General features: G+C 37.0%; 1 protein-coding gene across 2 annotated transcripts in view; it reads left to right on the forward strand.

Annotated features, from left to right (window-relative positions):
• LOC139940167 (uncharacterized) overlaps positions 1-15,597 on the forward strand; it is a 39,089-nt gene that overhangs the window by 13,496 nt on the left and 9,996 nt on the right. For both annotated transcript variants that reach the window (XM_071936458.1, XM_071936457.1), the window contains exons 3-6: positions 3,022-3,130; positions 8,976-9,025; positions 12,076-12,214; positions 14,851-15,372. In XM_071936458.1, coding sequence (XP_071792559.1) covers positions 3,022-3,130; positions 8,976-9,025; positions 12,076-12,214; positions 14,851-15,372 — 820 coding nt within the window. The remainder of the gene's footprint in view (positions 1-3,021; positions 3,131-8,975; positions 9,026-12,075; positions 12,215-14,850; positions 15,373-15,597) is intronic.

Below are 15,597 nucleotides of genomic sequence, written 5' to 3' on the forward strand. Positions count from 1 at the left end.
TACACACGGCAGGGTTGAAATTTACACAAGACAGGGGGGGTGGGTGGAGTGGATTATATGTAGCGCTAGACTGGAAAAGTCTGGTGGTCTTGTTCAAATGTTGACTTTTAGTAAATCTGTTCTGTTGGGTGTTGAGGAATTCTTACTCATTACAAATGAAACAAATCTACTCTTAGTGATTGTTGAAATTTTAAAAGTTCAATTGTTAGACTGAGTAGAAATTTCAAGCTAAAAATCCTACGGTTTTGTGGATTCCTGCCCCCCCCCCTAATTTTTTTAATTTTATTTAAAAAAGGCAATGTAGGCCATATACCTTTGTTTTTGGAAAGTTTGATCTTGAAAATTAACCTGTGAAAATTTCATTTCCAAGGGTAGTTTACTTTTTGTGATATCGCCGAAAAAAGCGCGGAGCCAATTTGTGTCTCGCCTAAAGAAAAATTCCTGTAGGAATACATTGTAATAACATTTTGGGGGATACAAAGTGATATCTTTTTCCATATTTAAAATGTTTCTCAAAATGCATTTTACAATCTTAAGCTGCTGTACTTTTCTATAAATCCCTTATTTTTCAGAGTCATTACTAAAGGTAAAGACCCTTTAAATGACATTGTAGGGAAGCGTTCAATTATTTCACTTGGGAGTCAGGGAATAAAAACATTATAATATAATTTTATTTGTGTTTTTTCCCTGACAGTTTCTCTTCCAGTGTGTGATAATTTAACTAACTACTATTTAAATTGTGTAAGCTGTTGAAATCAATAGCTTAATGTTAGTTAAATAAATTTAGGCACAGCTGCAGCAGCGCTTATTGATCCCAAATAAACTGCAGATATCAACTGCAAAACAGTTTCCCCTTCATTAACACCCCTTGAATTAAGTGGAGCAGTCTGTTAGCACAGGTGTCTGGTGTACATATTGATGTGAAAAGAGGGGTGGCTAACCTTTTTTTAAGGGGAAGAATCTAAATTGATTTTTGGGAATATGCTAACCTTTCCTGTTTTTCAAGGTAGAATATCGCTGCATTCAACATGTGGTCTTGTTTTTGAAATAATGGAATAATAACAACAGTAGGCCTAGGTGCGATTTAACAGAAGCAACTTGTTTAAAAACCAAAGTTTATGCAAGATGAAACTTTTCATATAAAAATTGTCACGTTTACATGTTCATCGAAACTTGTTTTAAAGGGTCTGTGTACTTTTTGTAGGACAACAAATGCAATGTCTACAGATTTACACTAAACTTACACAGTTTGAAGATAATGATAGTAGAAAGCTTCCCTGAAAATGTTACTTGCTGAAGTGCTGTAGTTTTTGAGAAATGAGTAAAACAATGTCATGGAAATAATTTGTGTCTCAGTGATCATGAGACGAAAGTAATTTTAGCATGCAAAAACGTATTTTCAAGACATTGTTTTACTCATTTCTCAAAAAGTACAGCACCTCAGCAACTAATATTTTAAGGTATGCTTTCTACTATCATTATCTTCAAGCGGTGTAAGTTTAATGTAAATCTGTGGACATTGTGCACTTTGTTTTGTGTTACAAAAAGTACCCAAATCCTTTTAACAACAAACAAACAAGAAAAAACCTTAACAAGTAAGCAAAGGGTTATGTTGTAGGTGTGTGACTTTTTAGAATATTTTCTGATTTCAGGGTTCTCTCAAAATCTCCTTGAGCCCACAAATTTCCTTGAAAGAAGTTTAAAGTAGTCACCAAAGGAAGAAAGGAGTAGTCCACATTGGGTCCAAACCTGAGGTTTTGTATTGTGATGCATCAAGAGTTTGTATTAAAAGGGACTAGACACTATTGTTCAAGACCAGTCTTCTCACTTGGTGTATCTCAACATATGCTTGAAGTAACAAGCCTGTGAAAATTTGGACTCAATTGAAGTTGCAAGAAAATGTTGAAAGAAAAAGCACCCTCGTTGAACATATAGTGTGCTATTAGATTGTAATAAAAGGCTTCTGGCCAGAAGTCTTTTATTATTTTAGTGAGAAATTACCTCTTTCTCAAAAACTACTTTCCTTCAGAGGGAGTCGTTTCTCACAATGTTTTATACAATGACCAGCTCCCGGTTGCTCGTTACAAAGTAAGGTTTTATGCTAACATATATTTTGAGTAATATCAATAGAGTCCAGTGCCTTTGAAGCGCTTATTATCCTGATTGCTCAGGAACAACTTCAAACTTTTTTACTCTCATTGGTTCTAGTTCAGACAAGCTTACACTGTGCAGTACAGAAAAAACTGAAAAGTCTGAAAGGATTGCAGGAGTTAATTTAAAAAAGGAAATGGTTGTCTGTGTGGAAGGAAGACCTTTTTTGACGAGTGTTTAATTGTCTGACTGTTCCCTTATGCAATATTCCTACAGACAGATTTAAGGTACGCCTTAACTGGATTTAAAGGCATTCATTGTTCCATTATATGTTTACACTTGTCACTTTCAGCTGATTACACCTTTGCTCAATTTCACAAACAGCTAACATTGATCTTACTTACAGGCAGTGGACACTATTGGTTTAGTTACTAGCATAAAACCTTTCTTGGTGACGAGTAATGGGGAGAGGATGATGGTATAAAACACTGTGAGAAACAGCTCCTACTGAAGTGCCATAGTTTTCGAGAAAGAAGTAATTTTCCACGAATTTGATTTCGAGACCTCAGATTTAGAATTTGAGGTTTCAAAATCAACCATCTTAACGCACATAGCTTCGTGTGACAAGGGTGTTTTTTTTCCATTATTATCTCGCAAGTTCGATGACCGATTGAGCTCAAATTCTCACAGGTTTGTTATTTTATGCATTTGTTGAGATACACCAACTGTGAAGGCTAGTCTTTGACAATCACCTAAAGTGTCCACTGCATTAACTGCATATCAATCTTAATTGCTTCTAAAGCCTACTATGAATGATAATACCCACACCTCATCTTTAAGATGAGTCTTAATCTTTGTGAAATCCCGTCAATAAACAACTTTTTGAACTTTCAGCATTTTCATTGCTTTTATTTCTGCTTGGTTCTACAGGTGGCAAAGGTGCGAGAAGTTGTGCCACATATCAAGAAGGAAGATATTCTACTTGTTCTTCAACAATTTTCTGGCGATGTGCAGAGGACAATACAAGCCTTCATGGAAGGTACTTACAACTAATGTACTTTATTTCCATCATAAATAATATTTCATTTTCCCCCTTCATACTTCACAAGATTAACATTCACAGAAATGTTTTCAAAAGATAAAATATTTTGGTGGCCGCCCCCACCCCTCTCCCCCCTTTTGAAATGTTTTATCTTCCTCCATGGGAACACTACATACTAGACTGTGCTTAGCTGGCCTACCGTTTAAAATTTGGATGCAGTCTGGTTGGCGGTCCTGCAGGTATTTAAATACCCCTTCTACCCCACTATGTGCATCCATTGTGTTTTTTCGTTAGCTACAATTGAAACAACACTTGATTTGTGCTCAAAATCTCTGACAAAATTGAAACATATTTTGTTGATTTTACTAAAATTAAAAACATACAAATTGGTGAAAAGTTTACATGCCATGTAATTTGCTGTTTGTTGTGTTTATTGAAAGCTTAGGGAATTGGAGTTGATGTACTCATTAAACAAAATCAGGGTACATTTCCTTATCAGTAGAAACAACAATTTATCCATCTGTTCACTAGAGTTCTGATTAGCCACCCACTCTACTTTCCCTGAATCCTGCCCTGGGCTGTGACAAAAATCATGTTGGGTTTAGACCATCTGTTACTTTAACCCGGAAATCGTTAACACAAGGTGTTGTTCAGAAGAACCTAGTTGTATAATTAGCATGCATTGTAAATGTCTCACATGGAAACATTGCAGACAAATTACATAGTTTGTTTCCGACATTGTTTGCTACATTAGGAGACCAGAAAGGAACTGGGTATGTTTGCAGAGACTGGCTGTCTTTTATAAGTCAAACTTTCCATCCACATTCCTCCTCATTCCTCCAGAGTGTGCTTCCTAAAGTCTAAAAGAGAAAAGGACTTTCTCAAAACGAGATCTGTCCCAATCTTGGAGAGGAAACCTAATGTAGGTTCAGATCTTGAGGTCACATGGAATCAACATGTCTCATTAAAAGGTCAACCTGTGTCCTACATTCTATGTTATTTGACCCCGGCATGGAGGGCTTGGCAATTATATGTAATTTGCAATATGAGAAAACCAGTGAAAGATTAATCTTCCACAGAGAGACTTGTCAAGGTTTTAGCAACAAATATGTTGTTATTATTTTGTTCTAGCCCATTTTATTGTTTTTAACATTGTCAATGTTTTCCCCATTGTTCAATGAGACAGTTTGTCACCATCATGTCAAGTTTATGAAACTCGTGCTGTGTTGACATCAATCAAGTCAATCGTTGGTGATGGAGCCATTTTCAAAAGGCTTGTTATCACATACTTTGTGTAAAACTTAAAAAACATAAAAGCTTAGCTGAAATAGATCCTGCTTAAATGTCAGGTACTTGTAATTGTTGAGAGTGGTTCCTTGGTGGTTACCATGGTTACTGGCATGCATTGTTATGTTAGTCTTGCAAGGATTGTCTTCAGGAAATAGACAATCTACATGTACAGTCAACAATTTTTTTTTGTACTCACAAATTCTGGATTTCTGTTTTTTCTGGCAAACCATAATGCAAGAATTATTAAGTGCTATACCAGGTCATAGTTTGTTCTTTCAGGAGTTATTTTGATTGCGATGCAAGAAGTTCTTGCACAAATCTACATTACGTAGGTCCCCTTGTGAGTTAATTGATAGATTCACTTGGTACTTTTTGTGTTTTTTCTTTTTTGGTGAAATATGTTTTTTAAACTTGCAGTGGACACTATTGGTAATTAGTCAAAATAATTGTTAGCATAAACCTCACTTGGTAATGAGTAATGGGGAGAGGTTGATAGTATAAAACATTGTGAGAAACGGCTCCCTCTGAAGTGACGTAGTTTTCGAGAAAGAAGTAATTTTCCACGAATTTGATTTCGAGACCTCAGATTTAGAATTTGAGGTCACGAAATCAAGCATCTGAAAGCACACAACTTTGTGAGAAAAGGGTGTTTTTTCTTTCATTATTATCTCGCAACTTCGACAACCGATTGAGCTCAAATTTTCACAGGTTTGTTATTTTATGCATATGTTGAGATACACCAAGTGAGGAGACTGGTCTCTGACAATTACCAATAGTGTCCAGTGTCTTTTGTCACCATTCTGTCTCTACATTGGTTACTTGGTAGAGTTCATTGTTGGGTACACAGTGTCTCCATGTTGGTGGTACTCTTATCACTGATATCAGACCTGGAACTACATGGAGGCCACAGAGACCATCATTATAACCTAACCTAATGCCTCTGATCTTCTCTTGACCTTAGTAACCACCTCTCAAAATTTACAATTGACTTTAAGATTTTCCATTGGAGGTGCCTTTTCAAAATGAAAATGACCTTGCACTTTCAAAGATGAAATTCAAGGCCTACAGTCAGTGCACTACATATATGAAGAACTACACATGTTCAAACTACACATCACAAAATCACGAAGAGCTAAAGTTTGTGTGCAATTGTAGGTTTTTACACCGTATGGTCATAAAATATTAATGCAAGCAATCATGAATTCCTGGGTTATATCAACAGCAGGAAGAAAGAAAAAGTATGTCATGCACATGGCAAGTGCCTTTATGATCATAACGTAGTGTCAATACAGGCTTGATGCTCCATGCTTGACTGGCAAGAGAAATATTGTGATATTGATGCTGTTGTACTTTCCATAAATGTATGACATTGACAAGTTGATTAACATTTACCATGAATGGCTGTGCACTCTTGTGGTGTCGTAGGTTAAACTTACACAGGTTAATATTGCAAAGTGACATTTACAGTGTACACAGTCAAAGTGGGCTGCTGAATAAAAGACTTATTTATAAATGTCAACCACAGAGCTGTAGAATAGGGTCAATGATGTAGAAAACTAACTCATTCTGCTATTATTCAAACCAAAATGATATGACCTTGCAAAATTCATAATGTACACCATCTGTGTATTCATTGTTTTTTCCTGTGTTTCAATGTGGACCCCTGGGTGGCCGCAACAACCCCAGATTAATTGGCTGATAATAAAGCTACCCTGTATTAAACAAATACAATACAATGTATTTCTTTAGTGTAAATAGCATTAAATAAACAAAAAATTACTGCTTGAGACCATTTTGATATGAACATTTTCATCATACGTACTAAAACCACTGTACAACACAGCACCCTCAAATGCACTTCAAACGTAACTATTTAGTAGTTAAAGGTACTGGCCACTGTTGGAAATTACAAAAAATAATTGTTGCAATAAAAACTTGCTTGGTATGGAGCTAAGGAGAGATATTGAGAAATAGCCCCCTCTGAAGTAACAGTTTGTGAGAAAAGGGTTATTTCTAACTCAATAATAAAAGACTTTAGGCTTGAAGCCTTTTATTTATGCATCTGAAAGCACACAAAATTGTGCAACAAGGGTGTTTTTTCTTTCAGTATTCTCGTGCAACTTCGACAACGGGTTGAGCCCAAATTTTTCACAGGATTGTTATTTTATGCATGTTGGGATGTACACCAAGTGAGAATACTTGTCTTTTTGACATCTACCAAATGTGTCCAGTGCCTTTAATGTCTTGCTACAGATTTGACTCCACTCTAATAAATTACATTTGGACAAACTGCAGAGCCACCAGCATGAAGCCCTTGACACCTAAGTGAACTTTTAAACTCAGCCCCAAAAAAAACACACACAAAAAACACACACCCCAAAACTTGCCCAGTCCAGCCGACTGTGCAACTTCTCAACCACTGCAAACCTTATTCCCAAAGAAAAACTTGAAGGTTGCAAAAATACTCCCACATATATTTATACAGACAACTGTTAGCGGAGGTTGGTGGTGAGGTTACTGAAGGTCCTTTTGGGAGTTGCTGGGGCTTTTCCAAACTCTTCTACATTTTACCATCTGGATGTTTGAGTTGTCTACGGTATGTAATGTATGAAGCAGAGGTTGTTGATTTGAAGTTTGGAAAACTTTGCGGTGTTAGTTGTTAGAATATCTAGTTGGAATTATGGTAGAATTGTAAGGTAAGATTTAGCTGCATGATGATATTGGATACGACTCTTTCAAGTTGTGTTGTGGCAGCGTTTTGATGATTTATTTTTTATTTACCTCAACGAGGCATAAATCTCGAGTGGAAGATGTTGCTTTACATGTACACGTATGTAGCTCATACTACATAATTCCATGTGAGTTGTTTACTAACATGAGAGTATTTACCCCCGTGGTGGATCAGATATCCTACCTCCATGATCAGAGAAGAGGCTATGGGTGGGCCAGGCTTTCTGTGGTGTGTGGTTTTGACCTTAACGAGGGAGTACGATGGGATAAAATATTGAAGTATGTAAAAACTTGTTGTTTTTTGGCAAGGCTTTGCAACTCTTCATGATCTACAATGCACGGTTTAAAGGGTTTGGGTACTTTTTTGCTTGACACAAAACACAAATTTCCACAGATTTACATTAAACTTAACACGGTTTAATGCAATGATAGTAGAAAGCTTTTCTCAAAATATTGCTTGCTGAGTGCTGTAGATTTTGAGAAATGAGTAAAACAACTTCTTGAAAATAGATTTTCGTCTCAGAAAGATGAAAATTATTTTAGCAAGTACTATGGATTCACCTGACTCTCCTGAAAACATTGCTCTGTGATTTACACTTTTCCCCCAAAAAAACTTGATGACTAATGAAGCTGAAACATCTTCATTCACAGAGTGGTTTGATTTATTTTATAGCTTAAAAGTTACCAAAACCCTTTCAAGGGTATACTTGTTTGCATCCATCTTAGGTTGTCCATACATACACGTACTCATAGTTTATTGGTAGAATCGTTGTCAGGAATTATTGTGAAGTTCACCGTTAATGATTAGGAAGTAGGCCTATCAAGTGCACGTGTATTTATTTTTACCACGCACTGACACCACAACACATAACAACGAGGTCGAGTCAAGGACAACCTCCCCTAGAATGGGTGGCCTTAGCTTACTCAATTGTGAACTAAACCTTACCATCAATACAGACATCCAATCCTCTTCATAGACAGGTACATGATGTAAAATTATGGAAGATATACACAAAGATAGAGCAATCAACACAGAAAAACTTGTTTTAAGACAAGTATATTTGTTCCCCAGTAGAACTTTGTTGAGAGAGGTCTGTCTTTGGTTTTGTTTACATGTTTTAAAATTCATAATAATAATGAAGTCAACTTAAAATGTAAATATAGTGCCAGAATCTGCCTTAAAAAGGCGGTCATGGCGCTTGAAAGGGAAAAACAAATTAGGACTGTGGCTGGAATGGAAAAGAATCTGGTGTTAAGTTGTTTATGATAAAAATGAGTGTTGTTCAATTGATTTCATTTGATTCCACTGTGGTTTATCATGTGGTTTATTGACTGACTTATATAATTTATTTTCAGTAGTATGATTGTGTGTAATTATTTTGTGTATTGCATACTGTGCAAAGAAATTGTCCTCCATGGTCAGGGAATCAAGATGGCTGTAATAAGGTGTGGTCACTTTGTTGATTAGTTAGACTAAGATTTTCCAAGAAAATGTTGACTCTGTTCATGTACTGACAGAGTCATTTGATTTAAAATTTTGTTAGTAGAGCCACTAGGCTGATTTGGCTAACTTTGGTATAGTTTCTGCTGATGGCAATTGGCTTGGCTGCAATGGCCAACTGGGGCTAAAATGTACCATGGCAAGGATGGCTGCAAGGCAATGTATTGGAAGGGCCTGGTCGCACAGTGGTCTGCATAGTGGCAGGGGCGCTTTTCACAAATTCTGTTTCTGTATATTGTTGATAATTATGTACAAGTGGAACCATTTTCATGAATTTGAGTCTGTTAATTTCCTGTTTTGTTATATTTTTCTCTCTTTTAGGTGGAGCTGATGATATCCTTAAGGAATGGAATATACCAAATAAACGCAAGGTAATTGCTTTCTGTCATTTAAGCCTTGATTACAGACACAGGCCTGATACTTAACAAAGGCAACCATAGTGTTAGCCAGAGGGGTGTCTGGGTGTCTTTTGGACACCCTGCTTCATCTGTCATTTACATGTAAATTTATTGTAAGTGAACAATTTGGACACCAAGTTTTAACACCTCCAGCAAATTTGGACACCCTTTTACCAAATCCTGGCTAATAATAATAATAATAATAATAAGACTTGTAATGCGCACATATCCACCCTGCTGGGTGTTCAAGGCGCAGTAAACCAAAACAAAACAAAACAAAAACACAACACAAAGAAAAACAGACACAACAAAATTAGTCATTGAAAACCTGTGACATCAGATAAGTTTTGAGAAGAGACTTGAATTTTGCGGTACAAAGACAAGATCGAAGATTAAGTGGTAGAGAGTTCCAGATGCGTGGCGCGGCTACAGAAAAAGACCTGTCACCCCATGAGTGTCGAGACTTGGGTTCAATGAGGAGAAGCATGGAACTTGATCGAAGATTCCTTGAAGGAGTGTAAACTTGAAGCAGTTCAGAAATATAGTGGGGAGCCTTGCCATTTAGAGCTAAAACCTTGGAGGCAACAAAGGCAATTGCCTCCATGCCCTCTGGTCATTGCCTTGGTGCCCTTGAATTATACAGTAGAAATTTACAATTTTCTCATAGGTGCCCTTTCTGAAGGGTAAAATACTTTTGTGCCCTTTTCCTTTATAAATGAAGCATACATGCCTACACATACGCTGACTACTGTTGGACCTGCTTTGTACAGCATGTACAATATTGAATTGTGTTCTTAAGATGCTTTTTTTTATCTCCTTAAGAGATTTAATTTTATGAGATTTTGTTAACAAAACCTACACAGAGTGGTAGAAGTATTAATTTTGAGAGTACAACATTATCTTTGTGGTCGCTACTCACTGACAATACTCAATAATGTGCAGTCTCGGTAATTGCATAAAAGCCTTTTAGTTATAAAATCTACATACTTTGCGAATTGAAAGAACATTTGCTGAACTTTATGGAAACACTTATTATGTATGTACTTTGAACATTCAAGTAGCTTAATTAAAAGATGAATGAGCAGAGTGCTTCAAGACTTTGAATGTGCTTGGATTAAAAGGTATGCATTAGTGGCTAAATAATACCATGAAAAGTTAGTGTCATGGAAAAGCTATCATTCAAAATTTGTTCAGGCAGAAGCTGATGTGAATTGGACAAAGTTTGGTCGATAGTTTTGAAAGATGTGAACCAAACATTGGGTTCTGTTTGCCAGAAATCATGTTAAAAGTTGTCTAAAGTTACTGCAAATTGGCAAGGTTGTTGTGCCCACTTACATAAAGTTTGTTGGCGTTTGACCTTTTCTTGAGCTACATACAGTAGGCAAAGTCAAAACAGGTTGCGCAAATGATGACTCCACTCATGTCTTAATTATTTGGGAATATATGTGATTGAACCATGAGGGTTAGCTTTATTATTTCTCAGGAGTTATGTAGTTTGTTGAACCTTCCATGGCCCTTGACTTTTAGCAGTGGGAGATTTGGTGGGGTTAAGTTTTGTGGTACCAGACTTTACTGGTTAAAAAGTCCATTGTTCTTGTGACGGTTTGAAAGTTCAGAACCACACAAACAATGGACATTTAGGAATGTCCTTTAGCATGTCAAAGTCTACCATTCATGCCATTAGTTTCAAAGTCTAGGTCCCATTAGTTTCAATTACTGTATACTGCTGTTATTAGAACTGAGAAGACAGTACAAATCAATGGGGTCCTCTTAGAACCATGTAAAAACATGACTGTGTTTAGTCATTTCCTAGTGTAATTATTAACATATAGGCCTACAAAAGAGGGGCGTGATATTCTTTCTGCTTAAGTCTGTTCTCTGATTTGTTTTGCACTTGGGGAAAAAAAGTAGAGAGGAAAAATGCTATTAATAATCCTACAAAATCTATTATTAGAGCCTAAAGCAAGTTGAACACACACTAATCCTGCACACTATATCGTAGGTCAGCCCTACTCGTTTTTTCAGATCCTACTTTTTTGGAAGGACCAAATAAGATGCATGATAAGAAATGCTGAAATGATTTGTGCTTATTACTTCAATGATATTTATTCATGTCTGATTCCCTAATGAAAAGTGCACATTATTCAGTTTATTACAATAAACAAAACCTGCAACTGTGCGAGTCTCCATGTTGGTTCAAGATGTAAACTATGAACATCACCTGATCAGACGAATCTAAATCACATCTGAGAACCTAGGGAAGGAAAATCAACAATTGTCACGCACTTAGACCATTTCCCCTTACAAAGTCATTGGTCAATGCCTTCTTTTGATTGACTGTCTTGACTTGTGTATAAGGATCACCAGCTGCTTTAGCATTAACCATTTTGTCTCAGGGAGACCTTCAACCATGACACATGGCATAGTTACGTCATGACATATTACAGGATCATTACAGAATTGGGTTTTGCTAACAAAACAGTTGCTGGCACAGCACTTAAAGTAACCCACCATACATAAACTTACCAACCTGTAGAAGTTTGAGATCAATCGGCCATCTAGGTAAAAAAAATACTGAAAAACCGATTACCTATTTTGCATAACATCGATTTAAAAAAAAACGAAAAAAAAAAAAAAAAACGCTTATTGAGCAACAAAGCTCCAAAGATGGATCATCAAATATGAAATTTCAGACAGAAACATTTTGAGGGATGTTTTCCACTAAATAATCTTATAAGAGTATTTCTATTACAATACATTCTAGCAATAAAGCTAGAGTAGTATGAATTGTATGGTCACTGTGTACATCCTACTAAAGAAGTTTAAGAAGACCAGGATCTGATTCACAAAGAGCTATGATTGATCTTAAGTGTGAATCAATCTTAATTGCTAAGCAAAGTGTGATGTCAGAATATAAATCGCTCTATTATCATCATTTAGTCTGTGATCTTCAGTGAGGTTTTTTCCTTACAAATTCTGTAATGTTCCTTTAATGTGATGGTTACTTTTGATTGTTTCTCCAGACTGGAAATAACATGAATAAGAAGAACAAGAAAAGAAAGCCCAAGCAATCCCAAGAGGAGAAACCCCAAGAGGAGAGTGGCGAGGGGAGGATCGCTAACGGTCTACAGGAAGAGCATCCTTCAAACAATAACAATATAGGTACAGTATAATGCCTCCTGTATTCATCAAACTCTGTAAATAGAAATAGGTTGACAGGTCATGATCCTTCCTGCAGAAGGGAAGTGAGCTTGTCTGGTTTGGCGGTTCAGAAAAGTTATATTTTATGAATTATAAGCAGGAGGACACTGGGGCATGTTGGTTGTTCTGATGCATATTACAAGTCTATGTGGGGATGTAGTGAATTTTGGCTTTTACTGAAGACTGGTGCATGTCTGGCTGGTTTAGCTCATGGGCATGTTTTAAGGTGGGGATTAGACCAGAAAATTTGATGTTGGTCTGATAGCCTTGTGCAAGTCTGGTAAATTTCCAAACATTTTTAGAATCTTGCTGCAATTGTCTTGATTGTTTACATTTGAAGAAAACCAAACTGCACCCTTTAAATGTGTTAAATGGAGCCCCAATGTATGAAAAGAGGTCACAACTTGCACAGTCCAATTAGTCTATTGAACATTAGGGTCAATGATCTTGTACCAGAAAGAGAAATGGATTTCAGTTATAATGAATCTTTGGTTGCACATTTTATGTGTAATAATTGTTTGAATTGGAGTGGGAGTGTGGCTTGAACCTCCGACCTCTGGATTAACAAGCCGGCTATCTGCTATTACTTATTAACAATATTGTTTGATACAAAAATGATATTTTGGGGGGTATTTATTACTCAGAACAGAAAATAGCTTTCTGAAATATTTGTAAACCTTGTTTCTTGACACTTCAAGGAATCAAGTTATCAACTATAAAAACTATCCTTTTTCTCTCGAAGACGAGCAGAGAAGGCCTTTACTGTTTGAAACGTCGAGACCAAACCAGCTCTTTTCAGAGCCAACACTCCCTTAAAAGAGATTCAATGCATGGTTGTACCATAAAGTTTACTAATTAATATTTGTTGTTCATTCTGATTATTCACACCATACAAAACATCACTAAACGATCCTTCAATTAACAACAAGATGTCTGATAGTGATGATCAATATCAGTTGAACAACTGATGGATTTCAAGAATTTTTTTTCTTGCTTTTTTACCCCCCCCCTTCAAATTTTTAAGCATTCACTAAGGCGGCCGTATGCGTGTAGGGGGCACACAGGTTCGCGGGACTACAATGTGTTTCTCATTATGGATACTGTACCTTTGTCTGGTATTTATGTAAATTCGGAGTTCATTTTCTTCCGTGAAACTTAGTCATGGGATCTTGTCGGCCAGACATTGGGATTAGGCACTTCATTTGGGCTTTGAATTCTCAAACAGTTTTAAAGAAGGTTTCTGGTTTTAAAATCAGAAATGAGAAGTGTCCTGAATAATATACTCTTTGGTCGTAGAATAAATGGCGAGGCAGTTCTCTAAAAAAAAAAAAATCGTGTTGACATACACATGGTGTTACCGCAAAACCAAATACTTGTATATTGGTTTCTGGTTTTACACATTTGCCAGTTTCATCTTCAACAATAGTGTTTTGTGATGAGTTCAGGAGTTTAACTAAGGATTTACCAATACAAGGTCAAGGGTCATTGTTTAGCTGGCCCTCAACCTCTGTTTCCCCCAGGAAACTTTCTGCCTAGATCATGGGTCATTAGAAGTTTAGTCTGATAAAAATGCTCAGCTCAGCAAGTACACGTATGTATTCTAGACTACATTGTAGGAGCTCTGGTTAGAGTTCTCTAAAACCACTTACAATGTACATGTGCCAGGCCTTGATTTACATGAAGACTAAGGTCTCTGTTGCTCTGGTTTTGGCCTTGGTGCCTCTTCAACTGTTTTTCTATGAAAGTGCCCTTTGAAAAGTGAAACTGGCCTTGCTCTCTCTGTTGCCCTGCTTTTGGCCTCGGTGCCTCTACAACTGTTTTTCTGTAATGAAAGTGCCCTTTGAAAAGTGAAACTGGCCTTGCTCTCTCAAAATTTTATTCCTGCTAATGCATATTATAATTTTAAGCTCTGTCTCTATGTTTGTAAACTCTTTAATTCAATACTACTGCAGTGTTCTATTAAAAGACATTTCTAGGGGATTCCCCACCATCAGTGAGAAATAACCAGATTGATAGGAAGTACATGTACATACATGTAATATTATATTGAGGTACATTGTACATGTACACGTAATACAGTGTGTAGAAAACGAAAGTAACAGTCATAATACGTTATTTCACTTTGTGGGTGTTGGTTACATGTATTTGTTGTCCTTGGATTACAATGAAAAGTATAGAATTACACAACACAACAGCTGTGGGGAGGTGAGTGATTTTTTTTTCATCTGACGATTTCCTCTGACAGTGAAAGCAGACAAATGAAAAAGTTTCATGTTTTTTTTGTACACAAAGTTTTCCAACAAGTTTTGTACTTGTACATAGTTAAGTTTTTTGTTTGTTTTGCAATTATGCCTACAGAGTTGATATCTGCATGTAACTTGTTTTAGTTTTTCAAAAAGTAAACATTAATGATCCGTTGCTTACAGCAAACCCGCAGTGGTAAGCCATAGCTGATGATTGGCCATGGCTTACAACCAACTATCAGATTAAGTTATCCCAGTGCTTTTTTTCCTCAATTAAGGTAAGTTTTGTTAACTTTAAACTGAGCGAACTTCAATCCTTGATGTTTTTTTTGTTTATTCCTTTTTCTTGTACAGATAAACCTGTTGAGTCCAAGATGGACATTAAACCTGGTCCCAAGACGGAAGAGATAACGCCAAAGGCAGGTCCTCAACAACCCAAGTCAGGGGTGACATCCAACGTCCAGAAACCTCAACCTCAACAACAAAGCCATCCTAAGCCTGTAAATAGTCCCAAACAACAGCGCAAACCTCAACAACACAAACAACAACAACACAAACAACAACAACACAGCAATAACAACAAGAATGTGGACACTGCGCCCAAACCAAAGGGCGAGAGTGGACGAAGCGTTCCCAAACAGTCTCAGGAGAAGCACCCAACACAAACCTCTTCAGACGGATCAGCGCATCATAAAACTAGCAATAAACCAGCCTCTGGACCTGCAGCTGGTGGCAGGACAGGCAAAGATGACCCGGGTCAAAGGTCCGGTCAAACTGGAGCCTCAAAGCAAGGTCAAAGTGCAGAGGGTGGTAGCAAGCGTGAACGGACCGTGAGTGAGTCAAGCTCAGTGGCTGACTCAAGATTTAAAAAGCCAGGTAAAGTTGACATGCCTTTGTAACCAGAACTTGTATCTATAAAGTTCTGTTGTATAACCAAATTTTCTAAGGCGCTCGGCATATAGTGCGCAGTACCCTTTAATTACCAATATAAGATCAAGTGTTAACGCATAAGGTGCACCTCTGTATAAGACGCAACATGACTTTGATGCATGGGCTCGCTAAGTCCCATTCCCATCAGGACATTCTGGCTCATTGTGGCTC

The sequence above is a fragment of the Asterias amurensis genome, chromosome 7, assembly GCF_032118995.1.
Source record: "Asterias amurensis chromosome 7, ASM3211899v1".
Taxonomy (NCBI): Eukaryota; Metazoa; Echinodermata; class Asteroidea; order Forcipulatida; family Asteriidae; genus Asterias; species Asterias amurensis.